Here is a 21,427-nt window from a genome sequence, read left to right as displayed (position 1 = left end):
ACACAGCTTTGTCCTGGATTTCTCTCGGAAGCCGCTGGGGCGAGTCTTTGCCGTGTCCAGCAGAGGGCGCCAGCCGCCCGGAAAACACGTGAATCTCTGCAGCCGGACACGCAGGTGGAGACCCGCTGGTGGGTCGCTTTGAAGACGTACGGGTAGGCACTTAACGACCAAGTTTATTTCACTTTTTACTTGGAATGAATTTTCTAAAACGTCCTGGACTATTTTTCTCACCTTGAATCATCTGTGTGTGCTTGCATAGAACGTGTAGTTCAATGAAAAATAAAATGCATCTTGATTCCAGACCACAGGACAGCAGTAAAGGCAAAAAGTTTGAAAGGGGCTGTAGGCACTTAGCTACTGTTGTTATCTATGTAATGAAAACTCAATTTAATAAGATTTCTTAAAAGCAAGTCCAAACTTGCACTAATGTTTGTGTGTATTTGTTTAAATTTTAATTGATTCCTGTATAACTCTTTTGTAGAAGTCAAGCAACCTGCTCTTGCTGTATTACAAATAAGCATTCACATAATTGGCTGTGAAGTGGTTGGCACACTTAGGTTACAGTCGTGCAATGTGATATTGTTGGTGAGAAGAGGCATTCGATTTTTAACTCACATATCGTTTTGACATTTTGATCAGATTTTGCAAAAAGCAGCGCAATAGATACTGTACCACTGCATGATCAGTGTCCGTTCTGTGTTCGATGATCTGTGAAAGCTGTGTGTGAAATGTGTGTGATTAGTCTGACTTGAGTGTGAGCAGTTTGTGATCTGTGTGCGATCAGTGTATGATACTTACACAGTTTGTGATCTGCCTGTGATCAGTGAAAGCTGAGTGTGAAATGTGCGTGTGATTAGTCTGACTTGAGTGAGCAGTGTGTGATCTGTGTGCGATCAGTGTATGATACTTACACAAACAGTTTGTGATCTGCCTGCGATCAGTGAAAGCCGAGTGTGAAATGTGTGTGATTAGTCTGACTTGAGTGTGAGCAGCGTGTGATCTGTGTGCGATCAGTGCACGATAGACATATGCCCAATGCGTGATGCATTATGTGTGTGAACAGAGTGTAGTCAGTGTGGGTTAGATGTGTGATCAGTATTCGTCTCTAAGATCAAGTACAGTATAGGTTCGTCAGAAATTTGTCCCCTAAAAATTGAAATAGTATATTAACAGTGAATAGGACAACAGGGACCATTTCTGGAAGCAGGTTTATTGAAGGAAGAGACAATATAGGAGGGAGAAAGAAATGCCATGTCCAGACATAAAAACAAGATTCTTTTTTTCTTAACAAATACAGTACATCAGTGTGTTCATTTCCTTACACGAGGGACAGTTTTACTTCTGCACAGAAACTCACCGCACCTTCTTTCTGCAGTCATTCTGATTTTTAATGTCAGCCAATTACTAGAATTATGATCAACACCAAATTAGCGACAGGAGGAGGCTGGCAGAGCAATATTCTGAGATTTGCCTCTGCTGTGTCGGAGCTCCTGGAATAGTGTGTTTGTGGCTGCGTGTCTGAGTTTGTGTGTCTGTCTCAGTGTAAGTGTAGGCCAGAAAGGGCCTATATACACGTATGTAGTTTAGCATGAGTCTGTATGGCCCTGTTCTGCATGGACACAGTGAATCTTGTGGGCTGTGGGAATATGGAGCACATTACCCATTACTCATGTGGTGATAGTCTGGCTTCTTTCAAGAACCAAACTGGATGAGATCCTCCAGTCAGGACAGGAGGCCCTTCTTTACACAAAGGGTGGTGGGAGTGTGGAACTATCCAGGTTTCCTTCAAGGAACGGCTGGATACGACCCTTCAGTCAGGACAGGAGACGCTTCTTTGCACAAAGGGCGGTGGGAGCGTGGAGCAAGCCGCCCAGCCATGTTGTCAAAGCAGATACCCTGGGGTCTTTCGAGAAAGAGCTGGATGAGATTCAACCAACCAATCAAAAGGCCAAATGCCTAGTCTGAGCCGTTCTTAGGTTACACTGTGTGCGCTGAGAACTGTCTTTGGTTAAGTCTCGGGGCCTGATTCTCTTCAGCAACTACCTGTACAACAGCAAAACCAGAAAGAGCTACACAGCTGTGCTGTCCTGGTCCTGGAGGGACTTTCATTCCACCTCAATCAGGTCAGCTTCAGGTGCTGGTGCTTTGAAAGAGACTAGAGATCCTGCCGGTACCCCAACCCTCCAGAACCAGGACCAGGCCGGGACAGTGCCGAGCTGTCGAGAGGTGCAAGAGCAGAGCTCCGGGTGACCTCCGGACCGACTGTGTTACGACATTACCCACAATTCCGGCTTCCCACGCGAAGGTTAACGTTTCCACATTACCCAGAATTCCAGCTCTCCTATACCGCCCGCTTCTCCAAATCGGGGCTTGAATTTCCCTGGCGGACACGGAAGGGGGCTTTCAGTGCCACCGAAATGACAGGTCTGTGGCCGCCAGGAACGCCAGGATCTTTGTGCAGGAGCAGCCAAATGACGTCGGGAGATCATTTGGGGGGGGAGGACAAAAACGAAGCTAAGAGCCTCGTGTTTCGGGAGAGCAGGCCACAGCGTGTCGCGACAGTAAGGTGGACTGAAGTGGGTGGGTGGGGGGGGTCAGTGATGGTGCGGGACGAGACAGTGAGGAGCAGAACGAGCAGGAGCGCCCACAGGTGCACCGGCGCCGGTGTGCCAGTAGGGGGCGCTGTGTGTGTGTGTGGGGGGGGAGTTTAGCTGGTGGGGAAGAGCAGGAAGCCGGAGAAGGTGTTGTAGTGGCTCTGGTCGTCGCACAGGAAGCAGCCAGGCTGCAGGCGCACGGCGACGGTGTCCCCGGCGGCCAGCTTGGCGGCCAGCACCACGGTGGCGCTGTCCTCCTGGTCCTGGTTGTTCTTCTCGCTCAGCGCCGCCAGGGGCTGCCCGTTGCGGGTCAGCGTGGCGCAGGCGGCCAGCAGGGCGCTGGGGGAGCCGGCGTCGCTGTAGACGGTGAGGGCCAGGCTGTAGACGCCGGGCTGGGGCGCGGTGAAGACCCCCGTGCGCGTGCTGTACGCGCCCCCCAGGTTGATGAAGACGCTCTGGTAGATCACCGTCACCTCGTCGCGCTCCGGCCCCAGGCAGCGGCGGGTGTCCGTCAGCGCCACGGAGAAGGCGCTGCGGCTCGCTGCGGGGGGCAGGGGGGGGTCAGTGGGGTGCGCCGGACACCTCTGCACACGCGCACGGGGCAGAGAGGGACGGACACCGAGAGGTCAAGAGGTCAAGACAGAGAGACAGAGACACAGCGACAGAGAGCCCCAGAGAGGGGACAGTGGGGTGCAGCGAGGGGTCGATGAGGGGTCAGTGGACACTGCTGCACACTGAGAGAGTGGGCAAACTCCGAGAGGTCAAGAGGTCAAGCCAGAGAGACAGAGACACAGCGACAGAGAGCCCCAGAGAGGGGTCAGTGGGGAGTCGGTGGGCGATCAGTGGGGTGCAGTGGACACTGCTGCACACTGAGAGAGTGGGCGGACACAGAGGGGCCCGGAGGTCGGGACGGCACCTTTGATGATGTTGAGACTGGCCTGCGCCTGGTCCAGCCCCTTCTTGAGCTCCAGCAGCGTCAGGTTGAAGTAGTGCTCCAGGCGCCACATCTGCTTCTCCATCACACAGCAGCCACAGGAGGCCGCGTCCGTCAGGCAGACTGCGGGCAGACACAGGGCTGAGGGCACCGGTCTCCCCCCCACCACCTGGGTCCCCATGTCTCTACCCCCGTCATCCTGGTCCCCGAGTCTCTCTCTCCTCCTCTCCCCTGGTCCCCGAGTCTCTCTCACCTCCTCTCCCCTGGTCCCCGAGTCTCACACCTCCTCTCCCCTGGTCCCCGAGTCTCACACCTCCTCTCCCCTGGTCCCCAAGTCTCTCACCTCCTCTCCCCTGGTCCCCGAGTCTCACACCTCCTCTCCCCTGGTCCCCGAGTCTCACACCTCCTCTCCCCTGGTCCCCGAGTCTCACACCTCTCTTCCCCCTCCAATCCCTGAGTCTCTCCTCCTGCCCCTCCTGCCCCTCCTGCCCCCCGCTCCCCTCTCACTGTTCTCCGGAGCGGTCTGCTTGTCCGGGTTGCTGCCCTCGGTGCCGGTGCCGGTCCAAGAGTAGTCCGTCTGCAGCGCCGGGCTGAGCAGGGCGCAGAGGAAGCACATCAGCAGGGTCCCTGCAACAGCCAGCAGCAACCATCAGCCCATGGCGCCACCAACTCTCTCCGCGCAGGGGTCAAGGGTCAGAAGCCATGGCCAGGGGTCAGAGGTCAGGGGTCAGGGGACAGCGACACTGGACTGCACTGATGAAGCCATTAGTCCAATCATTAACGAGCCGCTCGCCCAGTCCCCACGGTGAAGATAAACACTAAGACTACGCCAATTGTGGGTCAGGAAATATCATCTGAAGAGAAACTGGGTCAGGAAGGGGGGCTGGGGTAGCGCTGTAGCCCTCAGAGTCACTCGAACCTTGGCATCTCTGATCAAGAAACTGCCCCTGCCCACTGCAGAGCTCGAGAAAAGTTCCTTCGATAAAGACGTCTCTGCATTGAATTGACTCTCTACAGCTGGTCACCCGTAAGCCTACTGTACATAAGGCGAGGACAAAGCATCCTAGTGCAAGGAGCACACAGTGACACACTCTGTACAGTAGTGAAAGGAGCGCACGGTCAAGTTCTTGGTACAGTATCCCAGTGAAAGGAGCACAGTCACACACTGTACAGTATTCTAGTCAAAGGTGCACATAGTCACACAGAATATTGCACACACTGTTCAGTATCACAGTGAAATAGGCACAGTCACACACAGTACAGTATCCTAGTGGAAGGTGCACACAGTCACACACAGTACAGTATCCTAATAATAGGTGCACATAGCCACACACTCTCAGTACAGTTTCCTAGTGAAAGGAGCACAGTCACACACTCTCTGTACAGTTTCCTAGTGAAAGGAGCACAGTCACACACTCTCTGTACAGTTTCCTAGTGAAAGGAGCACAGTCACACCCTCTCGGTACAGTATCCTAGTGAAAGGAGCACAGTCACACACTCTCTGTACAGTTTCCTAGTGAAAGGAGCACAGTCACACACTCTCTGTACAGTTTCCTAGTGAAAGGAGCACAGTCACACACTCTCTGTACAGTTTCCTAGTGAAAGGAGCACAGTCACACACTCTCTGTACAGTTTCCTAGTGAAAGGAGCACAGTCACACACTCTCTGTACAGTTTCCTAGTGAAAGGAGCACAGTCACAGACTCTCTGTACAGTTTCCTAGTGAAAGGAGCACAGTCACACGCTCTCTGTACAGTTTCCTAGTGAAAGGAGCACAGTCACACACTCTCGGTACAGTTTCCTAGTGAAAGGAGCTCACAGTCACACACTCTCGGTACAGTATCCCAGTTCCTTACGACCATGGACAGACTGTCCGTGGACAAGTGATGACAGTGACGAGGAGTGAGCAATGTCTCTCTCCCCCTGTCCCCGTGTCCACACTGTCCCCGACCTCTGACCCCCTGGACACCCCAACACTTCCACTGCATATCCAGAATGTTTTAGCGTGTATTAACTTTCAGAACCGCTCCTTTTCTCCCTCTAAGTCTCCTTTTTCTGCATCTATGTCCCTGCTGTTGTCAGGTTGTTTGCGCGGGGGGAGTGTCTGTGGTCCGAGAGCTGTGGTGTACGAACCTGACAGGACTCCATGACCTTTGACCCTTGACCCAATACAGGAATTATTATCTACCCATAACCAAGCTTGCTAACGAGCATAACAGCGATATAATCTGTACTGGAGTCTGTGCACAGCAGAGACAAACAACCCACATCACAATACTGCTGCTGCCACAAGTATTGGCCTCATTACAACCACTAATACAACGACTGAGACAAAGAATACATTGTGCTTCCATTCAAATTGCAGGCTTCTTCTTGCGTTGTGTTTGTAAGTTCGCAGCAGTTAAAAGGGACACTGGGAATGAAAGTAATGCCAATGCTGGCTGGCTCACCTCTCATTGTGAAGTCGTGCAGTGCCCGTGGAAATCAGACAGCAGTGTGAGTCTGGCAGTGGTGCAGAGGGCAGGCTATATAGTCCCACAATGCCCCACCTGTCACTGTCTCTGGGCTTGTGCATGTCTTTCGCACGGGTGTCTTTGTTATAAGTAGGACAGGTATTAAGTGCTCCTGTCTCCTCCCTTCCCTTGCTAACAATAGGGAGGCTCCACTGTCCTCTGTTATACTAGAGTACTGCTGCCACATCACTGCTGTGTGTGTGACACTGTATCAACAAGCACTTTCTCTGCCTTTAGACAAATGTAAACAAAAATCAGGGCGCTCACGCATGTACTGAAATGGCCTACACACAGGACTAAAACCAGGGGGTACACTTTCAGAAAAGTCCCCGGCGACAGGAGGCCTTTCTGTCCTCCTCGTTTGGTGGCTAAATAAGTGATTGATCTTGTCCATCTGTTTCTGGAAAGAAGCCGGGGTTCGACAACAAGGCTGGGCGGCTTGTTCCACACCCCCACATCCTTTGGTGTAGAGTAGTGCCCTCCCCTGTCCTTATTGGAGGATCTCATCCTGCTGTTTCTTGAAAGAAGCAAGGTGTGACAAGCTGGCCTTTGGCTCCTCTTGTGGATCTTGTCTTTTTCTTTTAAGTTGTTTACAGATCAGGTCTTTCACACAAGCTTTTGCCACTGTGGTGCAGAGGCAAAGGGGGCGTCTCAACTAACAAGAAAATCTAACAATCTGTTTTCTTTCTTTGATTTTCTACTGAGTTTTAAACCGCACAATTGCTTCTGCTTTACAGATGTCCTTTTTAATGCTTTATAAAATAGTTACATTTTATTTAGTAAACAGTTTAACTACTCCAATACACACGGAAATTCCTTAAACAAAGATTTCAAGGTTGGAATTGAGAGGACATGGGCGCCCTCTTGTGGCCATCATTGTAAACACTTATCTTGACCAAACACTCCTTTCTATGATCCTACCTTTAGAAGAGGAAGGGTTATTCTTTTTGATGCTACTGCAAACTACATCTGCAGTATCACTGTCACCTGTACTGGGACTGTCATCTGCAGTATCACTGTCACCTGAACTGTCACTGTCACCTGCAGTATCACTGTCACCTGAACTGTCACTGTCATCTGCAGTATCACTGTCACCTGAACTGTCACTGTCACCTGCACTGGGACTCTGTTCCTCAGGGAGTAGGGAATGAAGGAACAGGCCGGAGAGCTGGTACTGAGACTTCAGGAAGAGTGGGAACGTCTTGCTTCTTCCCAACAACGACTACTGAGCACAAATGGTTTCTTTTTTAGTATAAATACACTCGCTCGGTGTACTGCAGGGTAACAAGGACTTTCGCCTGCTGTTGTCTCCACCCGAATGGGCCGTGGACCCTCTGAAACCAGGTGTGTCCCTGGGTTCTGTGCTTTTGGCTGGATGTTGTAGTTACTGGAGACCAAACAAAAAAAGGGTATTGATGCAATACGAGTTCCTGGTGCTGGACTGTGGGCGCACTGGAGGTCACAGGAGACAAAAACAACCTGTGGCAGGGAAAAGGGGAAAAAGTAGGATGATCACCGAAATAAGTGGACATAGGAATGGAACCTGGAATGAAACACAGATGATTGAACTCAGGCCCAGTGCTACGGTACAGCCTGAGGGGTCCCAGTCCATGCAGTTTAGACTGCCGCCCTGTAACACTGAGACTAAGTGAGGTGGCTCCCCAATTGCACACACACACGCATGCATGCAACGCATGCTCAAACACACACACGCATGCATGCAATGCATGCTTACACACACACATGCACACTGGATTCAGACGATGTTTGGCACGAGTGTTCCAGTACTCTGCAGGGGGAGATCTGGGAGCTTGGCATCTTTGGCCAAGGACACCCCAGAGATGCCGAACACACGAGAGGTCAGGGGTCATCGCCCGTCCTGACGGGCTGAGCACAGCATCTTAGGAGGCGAACCAATTTCTGATTTTTCTTTTCACATTTTGAAGGCACTCTCTGATATGGACGATTAATCCAATATGGACAGCACAGGTGGGATTTTTTTTTTTAGGCAGCCCTGATTTTTCCCTTGAAGGTGTGATGGTACTGTACGTACTGTATGTCCTCAATTTTCCCTCTCTTAACACTTTACAAAACAATTCAGGGTGTGGGGATCTGTTGCTTCTGTCTGGGGACAGAGCTGAAGCTAACCTGCACTGCAGAGGCGCTTCAGGCCTGAGTAATGGAGCCCTGATTTGAAGGGGGGTTGTGTGTGATGGATAGATAAAGCAGGGAAATCCGGCAGACTGACAGATGAAAGCAGCTACTCTCCTTGAGCTCGTGTGCGGTGCTGAGTGAGCTACAGGAGCGCAGGACGATGTAGAGCTATGGAGGTGCAGGGGTGCTGGGAGAATCTGGGGCTCCGATTTATGCTGTCACAGTCCTCTGCTGACAGTGTGACTGCCTGCGTCACACATTAAACCTGAACACCTGCAGCAGTTTTCGTGAGCATTGTTGCCTGGCTAGAGGATTAAGCCAATGCATGTACTGTTATTTTTGCATATGTCAGCACACGGTATATAGAGAAAGGTCATGTTTGTGCAGTTTGCTTGCAATGTGAGCATGCAGGTATGCACCGATCTTGCATGCAGATAGTCTTTGCCTGATATGCATGGACTCTGAGCATAGATCTAAAAATCTATCCATGCACTCACAACTTGCAGGTGTATTGGTGAAATACCTGCTCGCCATTTCCGGCTGACGGTTGAATTTATGTCTCTGTTCTGCTAAGCAACGCATGTGCATTAATCAGGGGATATCAGCGCGTCAGTAAAATCGACTGAGTTTCACAAGAGCTCTCTGCAGAAGGGACTGATAAATACTGCTAACAGCTACCAAAGTAGATTTCTTGGCAGTGACAGTTTGACACCTGCCTCATACAGTACGTGACCACTTTCAGGACCCATGGCTGTGGACCGTGGGAATGAATATTAATTAGCTCGTGCTCTTTCAAAATATTTGGAGGCAGAACCATTTAAACTGATGTCTGGTTCCTCTTTTGGGCATAGAAATTATTTGAATTATTTTGCTTGGCTGACACTTGTATCCAAACCAACTGACATGCCTACCTACTGTATTTACGCAACTGGGCATTTGACAGAAGAAATCCGAGAGAATTGTCTCCCTCAGGGGACCAGGGCAGTGATTCAGATGGGATTTGAACCTGCAAGCCTCACGTTTATCAGTATAAAACCTTCTGCAATGCTCCTGAACTCCAGCCCTCCACTTACAGTCCACAGGCTGATGGTGGGCCACTGGATGTTCTTTTTTGGATGATTGAAATACAAGCGTGCAGTGGGTTTAATTTTGTACAGCCATCAGTAAGGCACGTGATTCCCAGTCCATGAGTAACTTATCAGGTGCGCTGCATGGCTCAACAGTCTTTCTGGTGTCTCTCGCTGTGCTGCAGGTCAGCGTGACTGGGCCACATTGGGCCGGACAGCTCTCCAGAAAGCGCAATGCCATGTGTGGTCCGGGTCAGGGGGCTGTGGCCTGCACTGGTGCTGTGTTACAGCTGGGCCTCTGTCCTCACAGGTAAGAGTCCCACAGGAGCTCACAGCGCCACCTGCTGGGAGAGAGAGAGGAAGAGGAGGTTAAGAAAGCATTCACCAAAGTGCCGGTATTGACCTGTGTGGTGGAAATGGTGATTGCTCAAGCATCGCCTGGATGGGATTCTGGGAAACAGGAAGTACCAGCATCCAGGCGATACATTTGCTTTTACATGTGTTCTTCCAGTAAAGATGAGACTTGGCCCATGTCTTCTGCTTTCTGACCCTGGCCTGGGCCTGTGACTCCTATCCCTCATGAGGTACAGCTGTGTCCTGACCCTGGCCTGGGCTTGTGACTCCTATCCCTCATGAGGTACAGCTGTGTCCCGACCCTGGCCTGGGCCTGAAACTCCTATCCCTCATGAGGCACAGCTGTTTCCTGACCCTGTCCTGGGTCTGTGTCTCCTATCCCTCATGAGGCACAGCTGTGTCCTGACCCTGGCCTGGGCCTGTGTCTCCTATCCCTCATGAGGCACAGCTGTGTCCTGACCTTAGCCTGGGCCTGTGACTCCTATTCCTCATGATGCATAACTGTGTCCTGACCCTGGCCTGGGCCTGTGTCTCCTATCCCCCACAAGGCACAGCGGAGCCCATGCCCAGGATTGATGGACAGCAGCACTCAGCAATCACGCTGCAGGAGAACGCCACGCGCCAGTTCAGCTGCCAGTCGGAGGGCTGGCCCCTCCAGGCCCCGCCTCTGCTCACCTGGTACCTGAACGGCGAGGAGCAGGGGGGCGCGGACGCCGGGACAGGACGGCTGCTGCTCACCTCCTCCTCCTCCTCCCCCCCGCGGGAGGTGGGCGTGTTCAACAGCTCCGCCCACAACAGCACCTTCACGCTGCGCGCCCGCAAGTCCGACCGCGAGCTGGCCTGCGCCGCCGCGGACCCGCGCAGCAGGGAGAGCTACAACGCCACAGTGCTGCTGAACGTGCAGTGTGAGTCCCCGCGTCCCGGGCCCACGCCGGAAAGGGTCCGAGCAGAGGCCGATCTGTGTGTGTGGTGCCAGTGGGAATCCGGTTCTCCTTGAGCCCAAGAGAGCAGATCGTTTAGTTTATTTAGTGAAGGGAGTTTGAAGATGAATAAACTTCGGGCTGAGGGCCCGCGACAGATACTTGGCTCATCCTCAGGTCTGAGTGTCAGCGCAGGGTAATATATTACTCAACGGACGCAGTCCGCTGGGCTGTAGTATCCCATAGACACAGTCCGCAGGGCTGTAATATCCCATAGACACAGTCCTCAGGGCTGTAGTATCCAACAGACACAGTCCGCAGGGCTGTAGTATCCCATAGACACAGTCCTCAGGGCTGTAGTATCCAACAGACACAGTCCGCAGGGCTGTAGTATCCTATAGACACAGTCCGCAGGGCTGTAGTATCCTATAGACACAGCTGGACTGCTGGACCACTTCACTGCAATTCAGAGACAAGCAAGCAGACCCCCTTCCCAGGATTCTAATTCCCCGGATTCAGGAAATGTGACCTAAATCCAGCAGTGAAACACAAATCACGGGGCACAAGTGCAAACTGTGGGAAACCGAGCTTTAAACTGGGAATGGGAGGCACACCTTTGCACATAGGGTAGTAGGAGTGGGGAGCAAGCTCCTGCTCAGCCATGCTGTCAGTACTCTAACGTTTTCAAGAAGCGTCTGGATGAGATCTTCCCATCAGAAAAGGAGGCATGTCTTTGCAGGAAGAGTTGTGGGAGTGGGGGACAAGCCACTCAGCCACGTTGTTGAAACCGATACCTTGGCTTCTTTCAAGGAACAGCTGGAGGAGATCCTCCGATCAATTAACTACTAATGACCAAATGAGCTGCAGTAGACGGCCCCGCTGGCCTCCTCTCGTTTAAGCCTTTCTGATGTTCTTCTGACTCAGTGCCAAAACATGAATATTGTTCTTGTGCTGCGCATTGGCAAATTGTGTTAAGTCCCCCTTCAGAGGACAGACTGAACATCTGGGTGAATTGCATGTTGAGTTAATTCCCAGGAATAGCTGCTAGCTAACGGACTCTTCAGTACAACAGACTTAGCAAGCTTTCTGGCAGTATTACAACTATTTATCATGCCAAGACTGTACCCGTTCTTAAACGAAATGGGTTCTGTTTTCTGAATGATAATGTGACCAGCAGACTGACAAATGTATATCATGAATGTTCCCTAGATGACTAGTTCTGGTAGAAACATGTAGAAATCCCTGAAACAAAGCTATCTATACCCTCTTTCTCCTGTCTCTTTCTCATCCCAGTCCAGCCTGAGATTGTACAGGTCAGTGCTCAGTACACAGAACCTGCTGACCCTGGGCTCTCCCTAGTCCTGTTCGCCTTGGTTCGCTCCAACCCCCCCGCAACCATCACCTGGGTGGACCAGTCTGGCCAGCTGGTGACCAATACCTCTGACTTCCTCATCCTGGACTCGCGCAGCTACCCCTGGCTGACCAATCACACCCTGCGGGTGACGCTCAGCAGCCTATCAGGAAACGTGTCCCTGAGCGCCAACAACAGCCTGGGTGTCTCTCACTCCTCCATCACCCTCAGAGGTATCACACTCGTCCTCCCCGTCACCTTCCGAAGGCTCACACTTGCTCTCCATTGCTCTTTCACACCCTTTTCTCTCTCTCTCACTCTCTCACCCCTCCATCAGTCTTACATGAATCTTCACTGTTTCACACTTCCGCTGCTTTTAGTGCTTTCTCACACTCCTCCCTGTCACTCACAAACCGCACTGCACTCTTCTCTGTATCACTCCTGCCAATCCATTCCTTCGATCACTCTCACAACACTCTTCTCTGTATCACTCCTGCACATCCATTCCCTCGATCACTCTCACAAGCAGTGCACTCCTCTCTGTATCACTCCTGCACATTCATTCCCTCGATCACTCTCACAAGGAGTTGCACTCTTCCCTGTATCACTCCTGCCCATTTCTTCCTTTATTACCACCCCCTCTGCACTGTTTCACAGCTCGCCCTGCTCTCTTACTCTTTATTCACTCTCCCTCCTGCTCTGCTGTCAGGTCTGCTGCCTGATGTGCTCAATAGTGACAGTAGCACAGGGGCGTGCGTCATTCAGCATCATTCATCTCTGTCTCACTCTCCTGCCGCCTTCTCTGCAGACTTCCTGCAGTCTCACGTGGAGGTGCCAGTACTGGGAATCCTCGCTGGGGGGGCTCTGGGCTTCATCATCCTCCTCATCCTCAGTCTTCTCCTCCTGTGTGTGGTCTGCAAGAACAGGAAGAGCAGTGCTGGTAAGAGACCACCTGCTAGAGGGTGGGAGGAAGGGAGAGGGAGGCAGTGTGGGGGGAGTCTGGAGCTGAGGCACTGGGAGAGAGAGGCAGTGTGGGGGGAGTCTGGAGCTGAGGCACTGGGAGAGAGAGGCAGTGTGGGGGGGGTCTGGAGCTGAGGCACTGGGAGAGAGAGACAGTGTGGACTGATTTCCCTTATGAATGTCTGACAAAATAAAACAAAATTACAGAGGTCTGATCATTGAGGATCACTGAGGGAGCCAGGAAGAGATTGTCGTTCCCGTTCCAGAAGGAATGGATATTCAGTTTAACCTGCTCCTTTTGATCAGGGGGTTACCGCCTCGGTCAGACAGATGTGGTCCTGCGTCTGTGAAGCCTCTGACTTGTTCTCTTGTTCACTGTGTCTACAGGGAAGACAGCAGGGGCCTCAGTGCCCCAGAGGTAAGTCACATGACGGCACAAATGCCCTAATCTCTAGATATGAAGGCAGACGTTCAGCTTTGATTTGAAGGCGATGCTATCTAGAGTTTGTATGAAGGCAGTTCCATCAGCCATCAGCTTAAAGACCTGCTGCTCACTGTCTTGTACAGCCACTCTCTTAAAAGCAGTCTGCAGTCCTGGAAGCATAAGCAAGGCTGTGTCCTATCAGTGGTTCAGAAGTGTAGGGCTGGTGCTGTGTCCTATCGGTGGTTCAGAAGTGTGGGACTGGTGCTGTGTCCCATCAGTGGTTCAGAAGTGTAGGGCTGGCTGGTGCTGTAACCTATCAGTGGTTCAGAAGTGTAGGGCTGGTGCTGTATCCTATCAGTGGTACAGAAGTGTGGGACTGGTGCTGTGTCCCATCAGTGGTTCAGAAGTGTAGGGCTGGTGCTGTATCCTATCAGTGGTTCAGAAGTGTGGAACTGGTGCTGTGCCCTATCAGTGGTTCAGAAGTGTAGGACTGGTGCTGTGTCCCATCAGTGGTTCAGAAGTGTAGGGCTGGTGCTGTAACCTATCAGTGGTTCAGAAGTGTGGGACTGGTGCTGTAACCTATCAGTGGTTCAGAAGTGTAGGGCTGGTGCTGTAACCTATCAGTGGTTCAGAAGTGTAGGGCTGGTGCTGTATCCTATCAGTGGTTCAGAAGTGTAGGGCTGGTGCTGTATCCTATCAGTGGTTCAGAAGTGTAGGGCTGGTGCTGTATCCTATCAGTGGTTCAGAAGTGTGGGACTGGTGCTGTAACCTATCAGTGGTTCAGAAGTGTAGGACTGGTGCTGTATCAGTGGCTTTCTGAATCTATAGTCATTCCATCTTGGCTGCAGTTAAGTGCTTTTGAGATCTCTTGTTGATCTGTGTGCCTCTTGTCCTCAGTGAGTCGTCCCGTTTGCGCTTGGATGCTGTCTGTCTGCCTCGAGAGAACATGTCACTGCCCTCCAACCTGCAGCTCAATGACCTGAGTGCCCTGTGCAGAGGTGAGGCTCCCCCTTGACAGCACTGTGCAGGCTGAACCCACGGCTACTGGCTGAAGAGTCTGGTACAGTGGTACACTGCACACTCAGACACTGCACACTGTCACTGCACACTCAGACACTGCACAGTGTCACTGTACAATGCACACTCTGACAGGGCACACTGTAACTGTACAACACTGCACACTCAGACTGCACACTGTAACTGTACAACACTGTACTCACAGACACTGCACACAGTAACTGTACAGCACTGCACTCACAGACACTGCACACTGTAACTGCACAACACTACACTCAGACACGGCACACTGTAACTGTACAACACTGGACTCACAGACACTGCACACAGTAACTGTACAACACTGCACTTACAGACACTGCACACAGTGACTGTACAACACTGCACACTCTGACAGGGCACACTGTAACTGTACAACCCTGCACACTCAAACACAGCACACTGTAACTGTACAACCCTGCACACTAAGACACGGCACACTGTAACTGTACAACACTGCACTCACAGACACTGCACACTGTAACTGTACAACACTGCACTCACAGACACTGCACACTGTAACTGTACAACACTACACAGTCAGACACGGCACACTGTAACTGTACAACACTGCACGCTGCGACAGGGCACACAGTAACTGTACAACAATGCACACTCAGACACGGCACACTGTAACTGTACAACACTGCACTCACAGACTCTGCACACTGGAACTGTACAACACTGTGAAAACTGTCGTTGTGGACATCTGCGTGTCTGTTCCCTGATCCTTGCAGGGCAGGAGAGAGACCGGCAGAAGAAGGAGGAAGAGGTGGAGAAAGACCAGTCCGAGCAGGATCTCTCCGCTATGTATGCTATCCGAGGTGAGTGTCACAGTGACAGGGCGTTATTCCCCAGTTACAGCACTCGGAGAGGAGCCTCGTGATTGATCACAGAAACAATCAGGGACATCCAAGGTCTGATCAAAGAATCCATGGTGATTATCGAGTCCTTGTGAAATGAAATCCAAGGAACCAAGAAATCCGCGCCTGATAGAAACAGGTGCTCATGTTTGCAGGTGATCTTCACTTAATTTTAATTCCAACAATAACCTATAATAACAATGAAGAAGGCAAAGCAAAGGAAAAGTAAAGCACCAAAACATCATCCTATCAATCATTCTGCACCAGATAAACCCCAACAAAAGAATGACGTTATCGTCTCAAGCTGTTTCAGTCAGGAATAGCAAAGCTCATATTCCTCACTTGCCCAGAACAGGCTGACTGGATGTAGAAACGCCCGGGATGCGTTCAGGAATCGCTGTGTACAGATGTCAGACCCAGTAGGACCATGTTCCTGAAGGATCAATGTGTTGGGGATGGTGTGTATCGAGTAAAACTGTGTTGTACAGTTCTAATAATCTCTTAACACTGTGCTTCTTTAAACATTAATAATGGTGTTCTCCCAGAGAATCAAATTAGTGTTCACTGGTTTATACTGGTATTTACAATCACCTCTTATGTTTTTTTTAGAAACAGTGTTAATATTTATCAGCAGCATCACTTGGTGTGCACTGCAGATCTTCACACCCTAAAGATCTTCCTGCAAGGTGTGGAAAAGCCCGTTTTCTCCTGACGGTGACCACAGGGCAGTGGAGAGGATTCCCCAAGTACTGGTTATTGGTGGAATAGCTGTTCAGGGTTTTCTTGGCTCCTCCTACTTCCAGGTGCCTGCAGTCTCACAGTGTTGTTGGTGAGGGACATGCCACTCCTCCAATCAGTGTGGGACTGTGAGTGATGGACATGCCTCTCCTCCAATCAGTGCAAGGCTGTGGGTGAGGGACATGCCTCTCCTCCAATCACTGTAGGGCTGTGGGTGAAAGACTGGTCTCTCTTCCTATCAGCACTGATTGGCTGAGCTGCCTGTGACATGTGGCTGGAAGGTGGGCGGGTCAGAGGAGTCTGGCTACACTTCACTCAGCCCCAAGTGAGGCAGGGGGATTGTAGCTGTGGGCTGGGAAATAATAATACTCTATTTAGAAACACGCAATTTGCTTCTTCAAATCAAGTGGGCATAACAAAAATAATCGGTGTTTCTTTTAAAAAAAAATAAGGACAGATACCTGAACCTGGTACTAAAGAGAGGGAGAGTCTTTATTATCCCTGGAGGCAAGTTGTTTTACAGCAGCAGTGTTGGCGTACAGAGGGACAGAGGAAATAAAATGACAGGAACAACAATATACAGACATGTAGTTCAGGTGGGGAGCTGCGTCAGCATGCGTAGGCTGGAAAGGAACAAGTAATAGGTTTATTCCATGCTGTAAAGAGAAGAGAAGAGAGCATCTCCACCGGACAGTTTGGGTGGACAGAACTGCATCTACACATCCCCCCTGCAATTTTTCTCTCCGCCACCAGCAGCGTCCTCCTCTGAAGGAGGCGGCTCGAACGTGTGGCAGGCCATGCGGGTCAGCTCTGTGTGTCGGTGTCTGTGTCTCGGCAGGGCTGAACCGGTTCCCGATGATGGGCTACATCTACAAGGCCTCCAGCATGAGCAGCGACGAGATCTGGCTCTGACTGCGGCCTGGACACCGAGGGGTTAAACCCGGCACCAATCCAGGTGGCCATCAACCTGTCCAGCGGCCGGTCAGTCAGCTGGGTGAGGCAGGCCGAGTGGGATCACCCCCGGACGACCCAAAAGACAGGCAGCGGCAGGACAGAAAGGAGACGTCACACTGACGGTTCAGGGGGTGATGGGAAGCCCCTGTCCCACAGACCACTGCTCCGCAGGTGTGATCGGGATCTTCCAAAGCTCCGGGAATCCTGATCTTCATGAGCAGCTGTGTAAAGTGAACGTTCCATCATATACTGTAAACCCCGTTATTTGAGCAGATCCTAAATTTTTCTGTGATCGAGCAGCCCCATCAAAGATCTATCTGTGATCGAGCACCCCGTCAAAGATCTGTCTGTGATCGAGCTCCCGTCAAAGATCTATTTGTGATCAAGCAGCCCGTCAAAGATCTATCTGTGACGGATCAGCCTGTCAAAGATCTATCTGTGATCGAGCTGCCCTTCAAAGATCTATCTGTGATCAAGTAGCCCGTCAAAGATCTATCTGTGATCGAGCAGCCCGTCAAAGATCTATTTGTGATCGAGCAGCCCGTCAAAGATCTATCTGTGATCGAGCAGCCAGTCAAAGATCTATCTGTGATCAAGCAGCCCGTCAAAGATCTATCTGTGATGGATCAGGCCGTCAAAGATCTATCTGTGATCGAGCAGCCTGTCAAAGATCTATCCGTGTTGGATCAGCCCGTCAAAGATCTATCTGTGATCGAGCAGCCCATCAAAGATCTATCTGTGATGGATCAGCCCGTCAAAGATCTATCTGTGATCGAGCAGCCTGTCAAAGATCTATCTGTGATCGACCAGCCCGTCAAAGATCTATCTGTGATCGAGCAGCCCATTAAAGATCTGTCTGTGATCGAACAGCCCATCAAAGATCTATCTGTGACGGAGCAGCCCGTCAAAGATCTATTTGTGATCAATCAGCCCGTCAAAGACGATGATGATGAATCCTGAGGTGCATGAAAACAGGAAACGTTTTTAATTGTGTAAAATTGGATCTCCGGATCAGCCTTTTGATTTGGAGTAAAAGAGCATCAGAAAATGTTTGGAAGTCCAAAAAAAGAGCGAAACAAGTGCTAGCTGTAATCTTGTTAGGTGTAAAAAAAATTAATTAAAAAATAATTAAATTAGTTAGCTAGCAGTAGGAGGGCCCCTCGGATGAAGTGTAACGCAGCTCACTGAGGGAAATCTTGTTATCACAACAAGCTGCTGTAACTCTTACAGTGATGAACCTTCCCCCAAATTAATGAAACAAAGGGGTTTTAATGCCACAGTATCCCACATGGCGGAGCTGTGCATCCCCAGTGAAATGAATATGAAAGCGTCGTTTCGTCTCCCAGAAAGAACCAAACTAATCACACAGACAAGACACAACATGTCTCAAATTTAAGTGGACAGAGGTGTAAATTTAGAGCAATACTACAATTTCTGCTTTGCAATGCCACTGTGATCTTATTCACTGCCCTAGACACCCAGTTCACTAGTTGTCTCTAACCTTGTTGCGTGCAATAATATGGTCTGTACCTCATTTGTCAACGAGACCTCTTTCGTGTTTATTGAATACGTGAATCGTGCAGTGGTGATTTTCACACTCAGGGTGCCGATACCGTAGCCGGTGGCGTCGCACAGCGCTCTGGGAAATGAAAGATGAGTGGGATCAGCCCCTTGCAGTTCAACGATACAGGATGACTCTGGGATCATCGGAAAAGTCTTCCAGTCTGTCCGAGAGGAAAGCGCTTTGCTCTGGTTCAGCGTGACTGCAGACCCTGGTGCAGCCCGGCCTGGTGAAAACTGCAGAGCTGGGTTTTGGGATGCTGTGGCCCCCCAGTAGCCTCGGAGAGTTTCCCTGAGGTCCAGTCAGCACCCCAACGCTCAGGTGCTTCTGTTTCTGAGGCGTTTCTTACAGCTGAGGCCTGAGCCACTGTCTCGTTCAGTTTTGTGTTCCAGCACGGCTCCTCATAATGTACGCCAATTGACCCCTTTGGGTTCTGACCCCAGCCCTTAGCTTCTGACCTACTGCTTAATATCTGTCCATGCGTCTCCTATCCAGTACAGGACCGCGGGGGATCCAGAGTCTATCCCAGCAAGGAATGGGCACAAGGCAGGATACACTGTGCTTGGGACACCACAAGTCCATCATGGGGCACACACGGACACAAACACACACACATCCACTCCCACCAGAGCCAGTTTCCCCAGAAGCCACTTAACCCACCTGCCCGTCTCTGGACTGCTGGAGGGAACAGGAGCACCTGGAGGAAACGCACTTCAGAGAACATGCAGACTCCACCCAGACAGCACCCCAGGTACTCACCCCGGGGCCCCAGTCTTGCGAGGCAGCAATACTGGCCACTGCGCCGCTGTCCCGCCCAACTTTCTTAAAAATGTCCTGAGTCAAAACAGATGAAGGATCTTTAAAGCAACAAGGTGCCAGCGGGTTTCGCTGACAGTGGCGGGAACCTTGATATGAAGGGAGGTGAAGCCATGCGGGCTAATGAGGAGGCAAGGATGAAGGACAGGAGACACCCAATACAGGTGATCACCCATGTCACGCCTTTATTACCTGTTTCACTGTAAGCAACGCTCTGGTCCCTAACCTTCATTTATATCGGGGGCATCCTGAACGCTATATCTGGCCGTCCTGTATGAACAAAGAGATTGTACCAGTTTTAAATTGGTCGCTATATACAGTATAAGACAGCAGTCTTGGGTCTGCAGTCAGGGACTGACGCAGGATGCTGGGTCAGGTCCGTCATTGCTGGGTCAGGACACCAGTGTGACCTGACTGAGGCCTTGCTGGACCAGCACAGGAGGCAATAGGGCCGTAAAGCAGTGCAGTTGCCTGTTTTATTCTGTCTGGTTTGTGCTGCAGTGTTACAGTCCAGACTAAGATTGCAGAGGCTCTGATAATGGACTCGTTTTCTGATTGCATTGATATGCAGATCGAAAACGCACCAATGTGTTCTAAGGTGCTGGGTTTCCCAATAAGCCCCTGCTTGGCAGTACGATTGCCTCTGGAATTGTCTGTCGGGCAGCTGAGGGCTCAGTGCAATCGCTCCTGGATTCTGTCCCAGAAGGGCCGCCAAAAGCACTGAAGCGTTTCTCAGTGTCTGCCGTCTCTCAGCTAGCAGATCGAGTGTCACTTTGGCCCAATTCAGGACCTTATCACCTCCCCGGAATGAGGCCCGTATGGGCTGCTCGAACCCGAGCAGAGCTGACAGCCTTCAGATTGACAGCATGTGTTTGTGTGCTGCGACATTCTGGTCTGAACAGAAGCACAGTCCCCCAGTCCTCAATCAGTACACATATCAGTGCATCATGTGCAATGCTCTCTGTTGACTATATATATATATGTAGGAATGAAAATGTGTTTTCCAGCAATGCAGATTTCTATATGCTGTACTGCACATGCAAGTAGATAATAAATGTATATGTTATTCAAAACCGACATGCTTTCTCCTATAACTCATGTGTTGCATGTCTCCACATTGGAAACCAGCCTTGATATTTCTGTGATGTTCTTTTTTTATAAGCATGTGTTCATTATGCTTTTTGTAGAAGCAGCAAATGAAGTCTAAAGTCTTGACCGATTTAAAGTTTGTTTCGGGGAACTTGATGGTTACTCCTGCAGATGAGCCTGTCTTGGGTGTCGCAGGTGCTGTTCTTTAAAACGACGGTGGTGCAGTCAAGACAAATGTGCTCGTTCGCATCGTTAAAATATACCAACCTTGGCCTGCAGTGCAAAAAAAACAAACATGCAGAACCTTCTCCACAAAGAACATATTTTCACCTGTGTTGGAACATCAAAATCAATAACACACTTTCAAAAATAGCCACAAGGGGGCGTACATGTCTGTCTCGGCCGCACAGGGCGACAGGTCTGAGTCGGCATCAGGCCTGTTTTAAACATTATGTTAATTCAACAAAAACTAGTATTATAAACGGTATCCCTCACATTCCTCGAGCATTGTAGAAAAGTATTTAGGTTTTGGGATAATGGATTTCATTCTGCCTTTTCTCATCGTACCAAGAAGTTGTTGCTGGGTGTGTTCTGGATAAATCCCAGATCCACTTCAGTTCCAATCACTGAAACCCCCGTCATACTGTGGCATAACAATCAAAGCCCTTCACTGTGTTGTGAACTAGTATTCACAGCTCCGAGACACTCCATTTGAACTTAAGCTCTCCAGACATACAGTATTTCCAGTCTCAGGCAAACTGCTGCTTTTTCACCTTTTGAGTTTGACATCTGTGTTACACAACGGACATCCTCCTGTACAGAGGTCGAAGAAACACTCAGAATATTCTCTCGTCTCAAAGGCAAGTTGTGCTCGATTGCCCCTAAAGATTCATCAAAATACCCAAAGTAACTTGGAGTCATCCCAGTAGGCGTCTTTAGGATCAATAAGATTTAAGAGGCATAGGATGAAATTATAGAGAAAGAGTATTTAGGATGTAAAGTTTGACACTCTCCTTCAAACAAATACTCTTGCAGTTGTCAAGTAACACTACCCTGACACACTGCTGAAGCAGGGTCTCT

The 21,427-nt window shown here is 50.4% G+C and overlaps 2 protein-coding genes across 7 annotated transcripts; one reads left to right on the top strand and one right to left on the bottom strand.

Annotated features, from left to right (window-relative positions):
- The first annotated feature begins 10 nt into the window (after window positions 1-10).
- tmem25 (transmembrane protein 25) lies at window positions 11-20,335 on the top strand. 6 transcript variants are annotated; one of them, XM_088619371.1, is made up of 10 exons: window positions 8,228-8,481; window positions 9,447-9,571; window positions 10,164-10,520; window positions 11,829-12,119; window positions 12,695-12,826; window positions 13,234-13,264; window positions 14,168-14,268; window positions 15,064-15,150; window positions 15,799-15,875; window positions 16,766-20,335. In XM_088619371.1, the coding sequence occupies exons 2-9, from the start codon at window positions 9,496-9,498 to the stop codon at window positions 15,858-15,860; spliced, it is 1,137 nt and encodes a 378-aa protein (XP_088475497.1). In that variant the 5' UTR covers window positions 8,228-8,481; window positions 9,447-9,495; the 3' UTR covers window positions 15,861-15,875; window positions 16,766-20,335. The 6 variants fall into 6 exon arrangements, 4 of the variants coding, with proteins under 4 accessions (XP_088475496.1, XP_088475497.1, XP_088475494.1 ...); XM_088619370.1 differs by lacking the exons at window positions 8,228-8,481; window positions 15,799-15,875 and adding an exon at window positions 11-152; XM_088619368.1 differs by lacking the exon at window positions 15,799-15,875.
- On the bottom strand, window positions 1,195-6,089 carry cbln20 (cerebellin 20). The gene is made up of 4 exons (XM_088619673.1): window positions 5,978-6,089; window positions 4,036-4,155; window positions 3,511-3,651; window positions 1,195-3,135 (listed from the first exon to the last, which is right to left on the bottom strand). Exons 1-4 carry the CDS (start codon window positions 5,982-5,984, stop codon window positions 2,708-2,710), a joined length of 696 nt encoding a protein of 231 aa, XP_088475799.1. The 5' UTR covers window positions 5,985-6,089; the 3' UTR covers window positions 1,195-2,707.
- Window positions 20,336-21,427: the final 1,092 nt, after the last annotated feature.

Source organism: Lepisosteus platostomus, chromosome 25, assembly GCF_059453375.1.
Source record: "Lepisosteus platostomus isolate fLepPlt1 chromosome 25, fLepPlt1.hap1, whole genome shotgun sequence".
NCBI lineage: Eukaryota > Metazoa > Chordata > Actinopteri > Semionotiformes > Lepisosteidae > Lepisosteus > Lepisosteus platostomus.
Note: the sequence above shows the minus strand (reverse complement) of the source record. Positions and strands in the feature narration are given on the sequence as shown.